We start from the raw sequence: 15,516 nt of genomic DNA, 5'->3' as shown, positions 1-15,516 counted from the left end.
GTCAGACTGAATCGAGGCCTGTTGCCGGCTTAAGTGGCTATTACACTGGGCAAATTTTCCGCGGATCTTCAGTCAAACCACGATTTCCGCTTTATTTTTTTTTTTTTTACAGCAGAGGAGTCAGTACAAGGGCATAAAAAAAAGGTAATATATGTTGAAAAAATGCCCGATGTTAAAAAAAGAGCCCGAAAAGTTGGCGTGGTTCTCCCATTTCCGTGGTTTTCTGACGTGTCCACGATCTTCCAAAGCTACGGTAGATTTCACTGAAGGACGACGGTATTACTCACCATCATCATCATCAGCAGCAATAACAAGAAACAAATGAGAACCACGCTTGCAGAAATCGTGGTTTGACTGAAGATCCACGGAAAATTTGCCCAGTGTAATAACCCCTTTAGTCCGTGAACACCAACTCCGGCTGTCAGGGATGTTTCTGGACGAGACATCCCTGCGTGGAGGAGACGAAGGGACGCCCACGTAAGTCATGGCCGGAGCAAGTCGATCGATCCTGCCGGGAGGGATTTGGATGGACTCGGCGGCTGCATGGGAGCATCCTCGGGGGAACTGTTGGGAGTGTAGGCGGCGAGTGAGTGAAGTAACGCGCCCCCGGATGGATGTATATTTTAGTGACTATATAAAAATTGGAAATGTTTTTATACTAACGAAATTAACATTCTTAAATAACTTCCGATTTATGTATGATGTTTTGGTTTTATGTACATTTGTGGTCAATAAATATCTATCTATCTATCTATCTATCTATCTATCTGTCTGTCTATGCTCCCCATTAATTAACAGTTAGATGATGATGATATTGATGATGGTGAGAAGATAGAGGAGGTAGAGCAGTGCATGGTTGTGGTGCTGGTGATGGTGTTGATGACAGTGGTGGTGGCGGTGGTGGTAACAAACTAACCTATGTGGAGGCGGCGGCTGAGTGGTTAGCGTAACGGCGCCTCATTCAGTAAGACAGGTTCGCGTCCCACCCGGTGCCATAAGCCGGGATTTTTCAGCCACTGCAGTTTCCCAAGACTACCCACACGCTGCCCAGAAGACCACCTGTCAACCCGGACTGTGGATTCTTTATATATAATGGACACCTCTCCTTCCGAAACTGACCTCTCTTTCGGCCACCTCTTTGGATTCTTTTTAGGAGCAGCAATAATCGGGCTTTTTTTTATTATTGTTTCCTTTTTTTGTGCCCTTGAGCTTCCTCCTTTGTTGTGAAAAAAAAATGCGAGGGTCACTGACGAGCTCCGGGGGGCAGCATGAACCAAGCAAGATGGCACCACTATAAATACGGCAGAAAACGTAAAATAAATAAATAAATAAATAAAAATACATAAAATAACCGTACACAGCCTAAGCTAACCCAACCTATCCTAACCCGACCTAACCCAGCCCCGCCATATGAATACCCGATGAATGGAGTTACTCGGTTAATCAAATCAAAATAGACTTTTATTCGGCTGCGCTAATCTCGAAATGGCCCGGCTGATCACGGCGGCCGAAGGGAAGAGAGCCGGAACCCACACGGCCGGGGAAGGCGACCCAGCACAACCCTTACCGCACGAGGGCTGAGAGGCGGGAAAGAAGGGAGGGAGAGAGGGAAGGGAAGAGGAGGGGAAGAGAAAAGGATGATAAAGGAAGGGAGAAAGGTTAAATGGAAAGGAAAGGAGAGAGAGAGAGAGAGAGAGAGAGAGAGAGACTGACTGACTGTGGGTTACGCCTATCTTTCTCTCTCTTCAGTAACCCACGATAGATTTAGTAAGGGAGAGAGAGAGAGAGAGAGAGAGAGAGAGAGAGGGAGAGAAGAGAGTCATTTTCAGCCTTAGGGGATCTGGTAATAAGGGTGATTATGACCTCGGGGTGAAGGAAGTTATTAAGATATTGAGAGATAATGGGAAGGAGGAGGAGAAGGAGGAGGAGGAGGGGAGGAGGTGTTGTTTGTGTGTGTTTGTGTGTGTGTGTTTTTTTTTTCAATGGTCCTTCTGTTTGAGGAGGAAGAGAAGGAGGAGGAGGAGGAGGAGGAGGAGGATATGGAAGAAGAAAAATACTGGGAGGAGGAGGAGGAAGAGAAGAAGGAAAAAAAAAGATGAAGAAGAAAGAGGAGAATATGGAAGGAGGAGGAAGAGGAAGAGGAGGAAGATATAGATGAAGAAAAACTATGAAGGAGGAGGAGAAGAAAGACGAAGAAGAAAAACAAAAAGAAAGATGGGGAACAAGGAGGAGGAAGAAGACAAAGAAGAGGAGGAGGGGGAGGAGGAAGATGAAGAGGAGGAAGAAGAAGAGGAGGAGAATGCATGGGTCGTCCTTCATAACGTGAGTCTCCCCTTTCTTCCTCCTCCTCCTCCTCCTCCTCTTCCTTCAATAAATCGAATAACATTACGAGGCGTCACCCCGATAGTGCCAGGAAAAGGAAGAGGAGGAAGAGGAGGAAGAGGAAGAGGAGGAGGAGGAGGAGAAGGAGGAGGAAAGAATAAAAATAAAATTAGAAGTGCTTTTATCATTATTATTATTATTATTATTATTATTATTATTATTATTATTATTATCATTATTATCATTATCTTCATATATTTTCAGGTGTAATTACAGAAGACGAAGAAGAAAAGGAGGAAGAGGAGGAGGAGCAGAAGAAAGAAGAGGAAGAAGAGAAGAAAGGAGGAGGAAGAAGAGGAAGAGGATAAAAGTAAGCTTGTAACAGTAGTAGTAATAGTAGTAGTAGTAGTAGTAGTAGTAGTAGTAGTAGTAGTAGTAGTAGTAGTAGTAATAATAATAATAATAATAATAATAATAATAATAATAATAATAATAATAATAATAATAATAATAATAATAATAATAATAATAATAATAATAATAATAATAATAAAAGGATAGTTAAGAGAAGTGGAAGGAAAGAGAATGAAAGAGAGGAGGAGAATAAAGCAAGGAAGAAGGAAGGGAGAGAGAATGAAAAGAAAAAAAAAGAAAAAAGAGAAAAGGAGAAAGGAAAAGAAGAGAATAACAGGAAGAAAGAAAGAAGGGAAGACCACATGGAAGACAAAGGAGGAGGAGGAGAAGGAGGAGGAGGAGGAAGAGGTGGAGGAGGAGGAGGAGGAGGAGGAGACGGTGAAAAAGAGTAAAAGAAAGGAAGAGGAGGTGAAAGAAGAAAAAGAAGAGAGAGAGAGAGAGAGAGAGAGAGAGAAATGTTTACAAAAGAGGAAGAAAAATGAATAAAGAAGGAAGGAAAGGAATGAAAAGAGAAGGGAAGGGAAGAAGAAGGGAAGGAAAGGAAAGGGAAGGGATGAGAAGGGAAGGGAAGGGAATGGAAGGGAAGAAGGGAGGAAGGAAGGAAGGAAGGAAGAAATGGAGAGAATGAAAAGGAAGGAAAGGAAAGAAGGGAAGGAAGGGAAGGGAAGGAAATGAAAGGGAAGGGATGAGAAGGGAAGGGAAGGGAATGGAAGGGAAGAGAAGGGAGGGGAAGGGAAGGGAAGGGAAGGGAAAGAATGGGAAGGGAAGGGAAGGAAAGGAAAGGGAAGGGAAGGAAAGGGAAGGGATAGAGGAAGGGAGGGAAGGGAAGGGAATGGAAGGGAAGAGAAGGGAAGGGAAGGGAAAGAATGGGAAGGGAAAGGAAAGAATGGGAAGGGAAGGGAAGGAAAGGGAAGGGAAGGGATGGGAAATGAAGGGATGGGAAGGGAAGGAAAGGGAAGGAAAGGAAAGGGAAGGGAAGGGAAGGGATGGGAAGGGAAAGGATGTGAAGGGAAGGAAAGGGAAGGAAAGGGAAGGGAAGGGAAGGGAAATGGAAAGGAAGGAAACAGGAAGGATGGGATCGGAAGGGAAGGGAAGGGAAGGAAGGGCAAGGAAGATAGGAAGGGAAAATAAAAGAATTAGACATAGTACACATTTTCCTTAACTCTATTATTATTATTATTATTATTATTATTATTATTATTATTATTATTATTATTATTGTTATTATTATTATTTGTGTTCCTCTTTATCCGTACCTTTAACATATATGCAAGCTCTTGTTTTAATATTTTTTTCTTTTTCTTCTTCTTCTTCTTCTTCTTCTCCTTCTTCTTCTTCTTCTTTCCCTTCCCTTCGCCCCCATCACAGTAAGGAGGTCCATTAGGAAGGGTCCACTCTGTCCAGCCCTCGGCCACGCCCTCTCTCTCTCTCTCTCTCTCTCTCTCTCTCTCTCTCTCTCTCAGGCCATCACACTAGCATATTTTCCCTCCCTTCCTAATTTTTTCAACCATCGCCCCTACACACACACACACACACACACACACACACAAACACAAACTTAAGAGAACACAGTATTATGATATGGGAGTGACAGACAGATAGACAGACAGACAGACACACGGGCCGATCGGTCGTGGGTGGTTGACGGGAATCGGTCGTTCATCGCGCCATTGTGTGTCGCCGACGCCTTTGTGCGTCCGTCACCGCGCCCTTTTGTTTCTGTCGATACTACTTTACTGCCTGTCTTTACCCTCTCTCTCTCTCTCCACGGCATGATTTACGTAATGCCTGCCCCTGGTCCTCCAAATAAGCCTGGCCTCCTCACGGCCGCGGCGCTAGGCTCATGCCACACAGCACCGCGTGGAGGCGTCCCTACTCACGGCGCAGTGTTTCTGTAGTATCGCCGTGGTGGCACACACAGACAGGCCTGACGGCAAGATGTCTTATCTGCGTAGGTCAGGCTGGCCAGGAGGCAGGGTTTGCAGCAGGCTGTGCCAGGCCCGGGAATTCGGGGCGATTGTCCTGACTGGCTGTGCCTAGTTGTTGCGTCAACGCGCGGCGCATGGGAGCCAGGACCCGGGCTGCGGCCTAGGCGTCAAGCCCTGCCCCAACTCCCTAACGTTGTCGGGGGTTCAGGCGCCGCACTCTTGTCCACACGCGCCGCGGCCGTCATTGCCTCCGTCGATACAGACGAGTTCTCGACGAGGCGGGCGCGTCCAGTGCCTGAGTTATATAAATCCAGGGCGGGCAGGGTCCAGCAGCCGTCCGTGCGTCTCTCGCTGTCCGCTGCCAAGGAGTGGCCGCCTCAAGCCACACGATGCCACCACGTGGAAGGTGAGCCGTGGCGGCGCCAAGAGTACTGTGTTGCCGCAGCCCTGTAGACCACACCAGGCAGCGGTTGTCAACACAGCGTGTCGCGGCGTGTCCTATACCGCCAGGCACGCGCCGCGCCCCGCCCTCGCCGCCACCACAGGATGTAAAGCCGCGCCCTTGCAGTGTGTCTTGTGAGGGCGGGCGTGGCTTTCTGTCTTGCAGACCGCTGGCCTGCTGCTTCATTTGGCCGCGAGGGGCGTGGTGGCCGCCCCAACACGCCCAGGGGACGACGATGAAGCGTGGCCCCGCGCGCCGTACAGTGAAACCATGCCATGACTGTTGTGCAGGCGTCGTGTCCTGCCAGAGTCACCAGGCCTGCCCAGAGCCTCGGCCTGCCCAGCCTGGACAGGACGACGATGACGGCCATGGACTGTGCTGTGTTGGCTGTCGAGCCGCCCCGTCATTTGCCTCATATATATATATATATATATATATATATATATATATATATATATATATATATATATATATATATATATATATATATATATATATATATATATATATATATATATATATATATATATATATATATATATATATATATATATATGAACATGGCAGTGTGGCTTGACACACGCGGCGTCGCGGCGGGACGCAGCTCGCCGCCTCACATTCACACGGCCGCCGCCGAGGCCACGGCGCGCTGAGCTGAGAGGGGCGCACGTCGGCCGCCAACAGGAAGCTCCCAAGCAACGTAGAGGAAGGAAAATGTACATGAAAATACAACATACTTAGAAATGTCTATACATTCCCGTGTGATGACGATGAACTGTGGGTGTAGCGCCCCGTGTTGTGGCACCATACCCGTCCCGTGGGTGTCCCGCCGCCCCTGAACACGACACACGCCGGCATGGTGGTCGTCGTCGCCGCCGCGTGCGGGGCCGCCGGCTCGGGGCCACAGGCTCCAGGCAGCGCCGCGCCGCAACAAGTGATCGGGACGATATTTTTTTGTCGAGGTGACAGGCGAGGGTCCGGGGAGCACTACGCTGGCCCGCCCCCCCGCGTCAATAGGCGGCGAGGAGGGCCAGCCTCCACGGACGGCGGGAGCGTCTCAGACCAGCCCGTCACCGCCTCCTGCCCGTGTATGAGCCCTGCCGGGAGTGTGCGCCCCACAGTGTGTCTTGCCTGCAGAGGCTCGCACGGCGGGATTCACGGAGCCAAGCCTGCCGTGGTCCGGCGCTGGCTCCATGGCCCGTCGCTTCGTGTGGGCTGGACGATGACGCCGTGATAACAGTAGCTACTCTGTGCTGCTCGTCCCTTGCAGGGCCCGGCACTCCCATGGCTTGATCCAGCGCTCATATCTTATGCCTGTTCGTCACTCAAGTCTACGGAGATTACACGCAAGTTTTCAATAACAATCTACTATTACGCCTTTTAGACTATGGGGCACGCAGTACATATTCTCTCTCTCTCTCTCTCTCTCTCTCTCTCTCTCTCTCTCTCTCACACACACACACCCGGCAAGCGTTCAATTCAAGTTATTCCTCCTCCTCCTCTCCCTCATACGCATATTCCTCATCCCCTCTCTTTCCTCCTTCAACAATTCTTCTTTCTTCTCCTCCTCCTCGTCCTCTTCTTTCTCCTCCTCCTTTTCCTCTTCAGCGGCAGCCACCACACGTCACGAGGATCAATTGTATACGGAGCAGGAGGAGGAGGAGGACGAGGAGGAGGAGGCTCTAAACAGACACGCGGGCGGAAGCTGTCGCCGCCCAAATATCCGCCGGCGGGGCTCAGGGTAAACAGCTTCCATTGAGGCGGCTCGTGGCACCCTAAACCCCGGCCCCTCCCCCCCGACGACCCCCCTTTATTCTCATTCTCTATACTCCTCCCCCCTTTCCTTTTCTGACCTATGCTCCCCCTATTCCTTCCTCCCCCTTTCTGAGCCTCTATCCGCACCCCCTGACCCCCCTATTCTGACTCTATGCTTCCCCCTTCGCGTAAAATTCTCTTCCCTCCCCTTTCTGACTCTATACTCCCCTCTCCCCTTCCTGACCCTTTGTGACTCTATACTCCCCCCTCCCCCTTCCTGACCCCTTGTAGAACTCCTTTTCCTCCCCTTTCTGACTCTATACTCCCCCTCCCCCTTCCTAAAACTCCTTTTCCTCCCCTTTCTGACTCTATACTCCCCCTCCTTCCTGACCCTTTGCAGAACTCCCTTTCCTCCCCTTTCTGACTCTATACTCCTCCCTCCCCCTTCCTGACCCTTTGTAGAACTCCCTTTTCCTCCCCTTCCTTCTTCCCATTCTTCCTCCCTTCCTCCCCAGCATCATCTATTCTCTCGTCTGCTCTCTTTCTTCTCTCTCTCCCTCCCCCTCTCTCTCTCTCTTTCTCTCTCCTTGCCTTTTGCATTGTTCAGAGAGATGTGTTTGATCTATAATATATCTCTCTCTCTCTCTCTCTCTCTCTCTCTCTCTCTCTCTCTCTCTCTCTCTCTCTCTCTCTTTCGTTTCTTTATCTCAAATCTCTATCTTCCTGTTTATGTAGTGAAAAATAATTGTAGTAGTAATGGTGGTTATAGTAGTGGTAGTAGTAGTAGTAGTAGTAGTAGTAGTAGTAGTAGTAGTAGTAGTAGTAGTAGTAGTAGTAGTAGTAGTAGTAGTAGTAGTAGTAGTAGTAGAAGTAGTAGAAGTAGTAAAAACATAAGCATTCATCATTATCATCAAACCAAATAAGGAAACAGAAAAAGAAAACAAAAGACAGTCTGCATCCAAAACATTAATATATATTTTAAGTCCTTCAAGAAAACTCGTACAACCAAAACCAGGAACAATTATCATAACACTGAGCAGCAGCAGAACACACAACAACACACTAACTATTGTACGTCCATTAAGACCTCAGTGCACTCAACGATAACCTAACTTTGTACTATTAACACACACACACACACACACACACACACACACACACACACACACACACACACACTCTCTCAACTGCATTCCCTCCCCAGATCCTGCCGGCACATAGAAACACATCACTGGCGAGGAGTGTAAATAAGAACATCAAGTAAAGAAGAAAAAGAAGAGATGCAAGAACTAGAAGAAGAAGAAGCAGAAGAGGAAGAAATAGAAGAGGAGGAGGAAGTACAAGAATGAGAGGAACAAGGATGAAAAATGTGTGAGTGTGACCTGACAGACCCTGGACACACACACACACACACACACACAGATAGACTCCACAGCAACCACCAGACAAGTAAGCAAGCCTTTATATATCACTTTCAACTGTGCTTTCATCATGACTTACAAGTTCACGAGTTTCACAAAGAGAGATTATAGGTTCAGAAGAGATTATCAATGGGAGAGTTACATGTATAAGGCAATGGGAAGGTATATTCATTACTGAGTGTGTGCATATCCAGGCAATAGGTTAACATGACTGTGAGTGGGAAATATTCTTAGGGTGCTTTTGCATATAGATGGAAATATTAGAAGTTCACACAAGCTTCTCAATACAAACTTAAGCCCCTCAGTCACTGTTCTCAAGGCAAGGGATTAATATGACTCTGTGACTGATATATTCTTGTGAGGCAAATGCTTACAGACAGGAATATTAGAAGGTCACACAAGTTTACCTTACAAAACAGCCCCTCAATCACTGTTCTCAAGGCAAGGGATTACATTGACTCTGTGACTGTGAAATATTCTTATGGTACTTTTGCATATAGACAGAAATATTAGGTCACATGAGTTTACCAATGCAAAACTTAAGCCCTTCAGTCACTGTTCTCAAGGCAAGGGATTAAAATGACTCTGTGACTGATATATTCTTGTGAGGCAAATGCTTACAGACAGGAATATTAGGTCATATGAGTTTACTAATACAAAACAGCCCTTCAATCACTGTCTCAAGGCAAGGGATTACATTGACTCTGTGACATATATTCTTGTGAGGCAAATGCTTACAGACAGGAATATTAGAAGGTCACACAAGTTTACCTTACAAAACGGCCCCTCAATCACTGTTTCAAGGCAAGGGATTACATTGACTCTGTGACTGTGAAATATTCTTATGGTACTTTTGCATATAGACAGAAATATTAGGTCACATGAGTTTACCAATGCAAAACTTAAGCCCCTCAGTCACTGTTCTCAAGGCAAGGGATTAACATGACTTTGTGACTGTTATATTCTTATGGTGCATTTGCCTATAGACAGTAATATTAGGTCACACCAGGCTATCAATACAACACTTAGGCCCTCAGGTACACACACACACACACATAGCACTTCCGTTTCCCTGTTTGCAAAGGCTCTAGTACATTTCTTTCTCTCACTGAGGTGGATGAGGAGAAAGAAGAGGAAGGGGAGGAAAAAACAGAAAGTGGAGTGTGCGCTGAGATGGGAGAGAGGACGAAGAGAAGGAGGAGGAAAAAACAGAAGAGGGAGTAGGGGAAAGAGGATGAAGAGAAGGAGGAAAAAACAGAACAGGGAGTAGGAAAGGAGAAAGATAGAAGAGGAAGAAAGATAATAAAGATGAAAGGAGAAGTAGAGAGAGATTGGAAGAAGATAAGAGGTGGATGAGAGATATTTAAAGTTTATATCGGTCTACCATTGTACAAGCCTTTAGTCACAAGGTATTCAGGACCTCCATAGCACCATTTGAAAAGGCTTTAATATACATGTCATAGGGAGTTCCATGCTTTCCTTCCTCTCTCTCTCTCTCCTATTTTCTTCTTTTTCCTTCCTCTCTCTCTCTCCTATTTTCTTCTTTTTCCTTCCTCTCTCTCTCCTATTTTCTTCTTTTTCCTTCCTCTCTCTCTCTCCTATTTTCTTCTTTTTCCTTCCTCTCTCTCTCCTATTTTCTTCTTTTTCCTTCCTCTCTCTCTCTCCTATTTTCTTCTTTTTCCTTCCTCTCTCTCTCTCCTATTTTCTTCTTTTTCCTTCCTCTCTCTCTCTCCTATTTTCTTCTTTTTCCTTCCTTCCTTTCTTTCTGTCATTTATTTACTTATTTCCTCTTTCTTTCTCTCTTATCTTCATGTTATCTCTCTCTCTCTCTCAGCTTCCCTTCATCTGCATCACCCAATCCTTTACCATGTCAGTGTGTGCCTGTCAACTCTCCCAAAGGCATTAGATTCCTTTATAAAGATTCTTGTGGTGTTCTTCAGGGTTATTTTAATGTCTTTTCTCATAGATTACAACAGAGATTCACGGCACATTCATCCCCTATACTATAATTTCCCTGGGACACAATAATTCAAGGTAATTGTTTAATTCTTCTAAGTTTTTTTTAAGCTGCTTACAAAAATAAATTATCCTGCATTTCTCTCTCTCTCTCTCTCTCTCTCTCTCTCTCATCATCTCTCCTTCATCCACCCATTTCTTCTCTCCCTCACAGATCCACTTGTCTCATCCACTCATCCACCTCCTTCATCCACCCTGTCATCCTGTCGGTCTTCTTTTTCACTCATCCACCCCATTACTCCACACGCAGGGATTTAAAACTCTCCCTTATGACATCTTTCAGCACCCCTGGCCGATCTCCCAGGGCGGCCATGACCCTAGAGAAAGCCTGCTTCTTCAGGGTGGCCCGCTCCAGCTCCTTGGCCTTCTGGCGCGCCCGGCGGATGACACACTCAGGCAGACCGGCCAACCGTGCCACGTTGAACCCATAGGACTTGGGACATGACCCCTCAGTGAACTTGTAGAGGAAGGTGATGGTCTCCTGGGAGGGGTCGTTGCTGTCCTCACCCTCCACCATGCAGGCCTGTGAGGGAAGGGAAGGTTGATGGACTTAGTATGATTTGGGGGGCATAAGAGAACTGTTTCCAAGCTAAAAATGTTGTGTTTGAGAGCTAGGAAAAGGTATCTATGGTATGATTAGGGGGCATAAGAGTCCCATTTCCGAGCTAAAAATGTTGTGTTTGAGAGCTAGGAAAAGGTATCTATGGCTCTTTCTGTTTCATATTGTAGAAGTGTTATAATAGAAGTGTTAGTAATAGAGGAAGAAGGATTAGCAATGATTTGGGGGGCATAAGAGAACCGTTTCCGAGCTAAAAATGTTGTGTTTGAGAGCTAGGAAAAGGTATCTATGGTATGATTAGGGGGCATAAGAGTCCCGTTTCCAAGCTAAAAATGTTGTGTTTGAGAGCTAGGAAAAGGTATCTATGGTATGATTAGGGGGCATAAGAGTCCCATTTCCGAGCTAAAAATGTTGTGTTTGAGAGCTAGGAAAAGGTATCTATGGCTCTTTCTGTTTCATATTGTAGAAGTGTTAGAAATAGAGGAAGAAGGACAGCAATGATTTGGAGGGCATAAGAGAACTGTTTCCAAGCTAAAAATGTTGTGTTTGAGAGCTAGGAAAAGGTATCTATGGCTCTTTCTGTTTCATATTGTAGAAGTGTTAGAAATAGAGGAAGAAGGACAGCAATGATTTGGGGGGCATAAGAGAACTGTTTCCAAGCTAAAAATGTTGTGTTTGAGAGCTAGGAAAAGGTATCTATGGCTCTTTCTGTTTCATATTGTAGAAGTGTTAGAAATAGAGGAAGAAGGACAGCAATAATTTGGAGGGCATAAGAGAACTGTTTCCAAGCTAAAAATGATGTGTTTGAGAGCTAGGAAAAGGTATCTATGGCTCTTTCTGTTTCATATTGTAGAAGTGTTATAATAGAAGTGTTAGAAATAGAGGAAGAAGGACAGCAATGATTTGGGGGGCATAAGAGAACTGTTTCCAAGCTAAAAATGATGTGTTTGAGAGCTAGGAAAAGGCATCTATGGCTCTTTCTGTTTCATATTGTAGAAGTGTTATTATAGAAGTGTTAGAAATAGAGTAAGAAGGATCAGCACTGGTTCGAGGAGGATCATTGCAAGGAAATAAAAGTTAAGTGAATAATATAACATAGAGGGACTGTACACAAAGATGAAGAACAAGACCTAAGCAAACAACTAATAAAATAACAAATAAAAATCTGCAATAAACAACAGCAACAACTCCCCCGCCCACCACCGCTGCCTCACCATGTGTCCGCAGGAGATGTTCGGCACCTCGGCGAAGTGGTCGACGAGGGCGTGGTAGTGCGTAGAGAACAGCGTCCGGCAGCCACGGCGAGCCAGGGCGTCCACCACCCCGGAGGCAATGGCCGTGCCGTCGTAGGTGGCTGTGCCTCGACCTGGGGGGGAGGGAAGGGGGGGTTAGTGAGTCAGCGGAGTAAGTTCTATCATGGGGTATCTGTCCTTGGCTCTCATATATACTAGGGTTGCACCGATAAGCAGTTGGGCCGATTACCGATTACCGATTAATCGGTTGCCAATAATCGGCCGATACCGATTAATCGGCCGATTACTTTGAAATTGTAAATGAGATTAATATTAATATTATTACTGGAGTGGATACTGATATCACAAAGTTAGAGACATACCTCTACTCTCATGTTTACAACTTTGTTTACTGGGCAGCTGTCATCTTTTGTATGGAGAGCAAATACTTCTTGTAATTTGTTACTTATGATTTGGCAACATCCTAATTTTAATGTTAAAATTTGTCAGTTTTCTCGTTCTTGTGGTGATCGTACGTATATACAGATGCTACTAGAAATGGTAGTGTACAGAGAGTTTATCAATCTCTCACGTCTTGTTCTGATTTACTGTGTTTTACACTGTGTTAGCTTAATTCTAATCTAAAAACACGCTTGTTCTAATTTTTCTATTAGTATACTATAAAATATGCAGAATGATTACGTATATATTAATTTGATTAAATAATAGCTTTGTGTAGCTACAATGATGAAAAAGTTACATAAATATTGTCCATCAATTAGGTAAAACTGAAAATGGTATGAGGGTATCATACGAACTCTGTAACAGAACGTGTCCAGTACCAGTACGGTGAACATCAATGACCACCGGTGGCACCGTCTGCCTGTGCACTGTGCAGTCAGTGTGTCTTAGTATGTTGCCTTTGATACGTAAGCTGGTGATGTTTCCACTTATTTTTTTCTAAACTGTCTGACTATAAACGTTCAGAAAAGTTTTGTGGGGACGATCGAATGAGTAGTATTTCATATTATTAATTCAAATGTAATTTCAATTGTCTAATGTACATTTGCATATTAACTTGTTTGTAATAAATGCTGTGGAAAGGTGTGTCAAGAGTTTTGGTAACATCACCATCCTTATATCAATATTAATGATATTGTGTTATGTACATTGCACCATAAAAGAGAAAAAAATTTGATAATCGGCCCGATTAATCGGCCAAAAGGCCGATTACCGATTAATCGGCAAAATGGCCGATAAGGCCGATTACCTGCCGATTAATCGGTGCAACCCTAATATATACATCATAAGGGGAGCAGCTGAGGTGATATATGGCTTATTCTTGAGAGGGCGAGAGCTACTTTATTTTGCTAGGTATCTTAGAGTCAATGGCTTTTATATACACATCAGGGAGTGGTAGCTGGGTTAGTAATTCATGGCTTATTCTTGAGAGGGCGAGAGCTACTTTATTTTGCTAGGTATCTCAGAGTCAATGGCTTTCATATACACATCAGGAAGGGGCCTAAGTCTTCTCCCTCCCTCTGAATGTTTAAGAATAGGGGCCCAAGTTTTTCCCTTTCCTTCCCCTTCGTTCACCTCCTTCCTTCCTTCCTTCCTTCCTTCCTTGCTTCCTTCCTTCCTCTAAATGTTTGAGAATCGGGGCCCAAGTCTTCTCCCTTCCTTTCTCCCTTCCTCCCTTTAAATGTCTGAGAATTGGGGTGCAAGTTTTTCCCTTTCCTTCCCCTTCGTTCACCTCCCTTCCTTCCTTCCTTGCTTCCTTCCTTCCTCTAAATGTTTGAGAATCGGGGACCAAGTCTTCTCCCTTCCTTTCTCCCTTCCTCCCTTTAAATGTTTAAGAATTGGGGTGCAAGTTTTTCCCTTTCCTTCACCTTCTTTCCTCCCACTAAATGTAACAGAATAGGGAGCTCCTTCCTCCCTCTAAACATTTAAGCAGGGGCCTCCTTCCTCCCTGCCTTTCCCACACACTCATACAACACACAGCCTCCCCTGCACCCACCCAGCTCATCCACCAGCACCAGGGAGTGGCGGGTGGCATGCTGCAGAATGGACGAGGTCTCTGCTAGCTCCACATAGAAGGTGGACTCCCCCGTCATGATGCGGTCCGAGGCACCCACGCGGGTGAACACACGGTCCACTGGGGTGAGGCGGCAGGAGGCGGCTGGTACGTAGGAGCCCTGGGGGTGGGGTGAGGGACACATGGTAAAGGGCATTGTCTCCATAAGGGCCAACACATTTTTATGAAGGGGGAGAAAGTCTGGGCTCTCACACACACACACACACACACACACACACACACACACACACACACACATTTAATAAGGCTTTAGTAGGGGTTGTTTTAGTAGTTCCAAGGGTAGTTTTATGAGCTAGGAAGACTTTAAACAGTGAAGAAGAAGAAGAGGAAGAAGATGAAGAAAAAGACAAAGACAAAGAAGAAGACAAAGATGAAGAAAGAGAAGACGAAAAAGAAGAAATCGAAAAAAAGACAATAAGAAAGAAAAAAGAAGAAATCAAAGAAAATTATGAAAAAGAAAAAATTGAAGAAAATGAAGACAAAAAAGAAGAAATCAAAGAAAAAGACAATGAAAAAGAAAAAGGCAAAAAAGAAGAAATCAAAGAAAATGATGAAAAAGAAAAAATTGAAGAAAATGAAGACAAAAAAGAAATCAAAGAAAAAAAGAATTAAAAATAAATACCAAACACCCACGTCCACCCGACTCACCAGCTGCGCCAGGAGACATATGAGGGCGGTCTGCCTCATGAGGGTGGACTTGCCTCCCATGTTTGGCCCGGTTATGAGGACCAGCGGGCGGTGGGCATCGTCAGCCGGCCCGCCAACCACCACGTCGTTGGGGATGAACTCACCCGCCATGGAGGTCAGCAGGCAGGGGTGCAGGCCGTCGCGGATCTCCAGGAACGGCTGAGGACGGGTGACGGGGTGAGTGAGGAGATAAAAATTATACCTTAAACTTTCAAAGGATAAATCTCTCTCCCCATTCTACCTCTCCCTCCCATTCTCCCTCTCTCTCTCCTTCCCTCTCTTTAAAACAATCCTTTCCTTCTTCAATCCCTCCCTCCCTCCTCTCTTCCCTCCCCCTCTCACCTGTCCGCCCGCCTCAGGACTCAACACCTCAGGCTGCACCGTCTCGGCCTCGCGGGAGAAGTGTGTGAGGGAGCAGAGGACGTCCAGGGCAGCCATGCACTGAAGGGCCGCCTCCCACTGCTTCTGGCTGTAGAGGGGGAGGGAGGGAGGTGAGGGAAGGGAGAAACACATAATTAGGGTGATATTCTCAAACATTTAAAAGGATGAAAGGGAGATAAAGAGAGAGAGAGAGAGAGAGAGAGGGACATTTATGGACATTTTGGGGAAGGGGGGAGGAAGGGAGGGAGGTGAAGGAAGGGGTAA

The 15,516-nt window shown here is 45.7% G+C and overlaps 1 protein-coding gene and 2 long non-coding RNA genes across 7 annotated transcripts in view; 2 read left to right on the top strand and 1 right to left on the bottom strand.

Moving 5' to 3' along the window:
• The first annotated feature begins 7,680 nt into the window (after positions 1-7,680).
• Positions 7,681-10,723, top strand: LOC126981201 (uncharacterized). Of its 2 annotated transcripts, XR_007733805.1 has the most exons (3): positions 7,766-8,918; positions 9,036-10,316; positions 10,582-10,723. It is a non-coding gene; the product is annotated as an uncharacterized LOC126981201 (long non-coding RNA). The 2 variants fall into 2 exon arrangements; XR_007733804.1 differs by lacking the exon at positions 10,582-10,723 and having other exon boundaries at positions 7,681-8,918; positions 9,039-9,480.
• LOC126981199 (DNA mismatch repair protein Msh6-like) overlaps positions 10,469-15,516 on the bottom strand; it is a 35,047-nt gene continuing 29,999 nt past the window's right edge. For both annotated transcript variants that reach the window (XM_050831999.1, XM_050832000.1), the window contains exons 20-24: positions 15,214-15,340; positions 14,833-15,030; positions 14,107-14,284; positions 12,072-12,223; positions 10,469-10,821 (exon numbers count right to left, since the gene is read on the bottom strand). In XM_050831999.1, coding sequence (XP_050687956.1) covers positions 10,534-10,821; positions 12,072-12,223; positions 14,107-14,284; positions 14,833-15,030; positions 15,214-15,340 — 943 coding nt within the window. In that variant the 3' untranslated portion in view covers positions 10,469-10,533. The remainder of the gene's footprint in view (positions 10,822-12,071; positions 12,224-14,106; positions 14,285-14,832; positions 15,031-15,213; positions 15,341-15,516) is intronic.
• On the top strand, positions 10,834-12,065 carry LOC126981202 (uncharacterized). Of its 3 annotated transcripts, none has more exons than XR_007733807.1 (3): positions 10,834-10,995; positions 11,140-11,549; positions 11,822-12,065. It is a non-coding gene; the product is annotated as an uncharacterized LOC126981202 (long non-coding RNA). The 3 variants fall into 3 exon arrangements; XR_007733806.1 differs by having other exon boundaries at positions 11,140-11,678; XR_007733808.1 differs by having other exon boundaries at positions 11,679-11,822.

This window comes from Eriocheir sinensis, chromosome 47 (genome assembly GCF_024679095.1).
Source record: "Eriocheir sinensis breed Jianghai 21 chromosome 47, ASM2467909v1, whole genome shotgun sequence".
In the NCBI taxonomy this organism is placed as follows: Eukaryota; Metazoa; Arthropoda; class Malacostraca; order Decapoda; family Varunidae; genus Eriocheir; species Eriocheir sinensis.
This window is presented reverse-complemented; position numbering and strand designations above follow the sequence as displayed.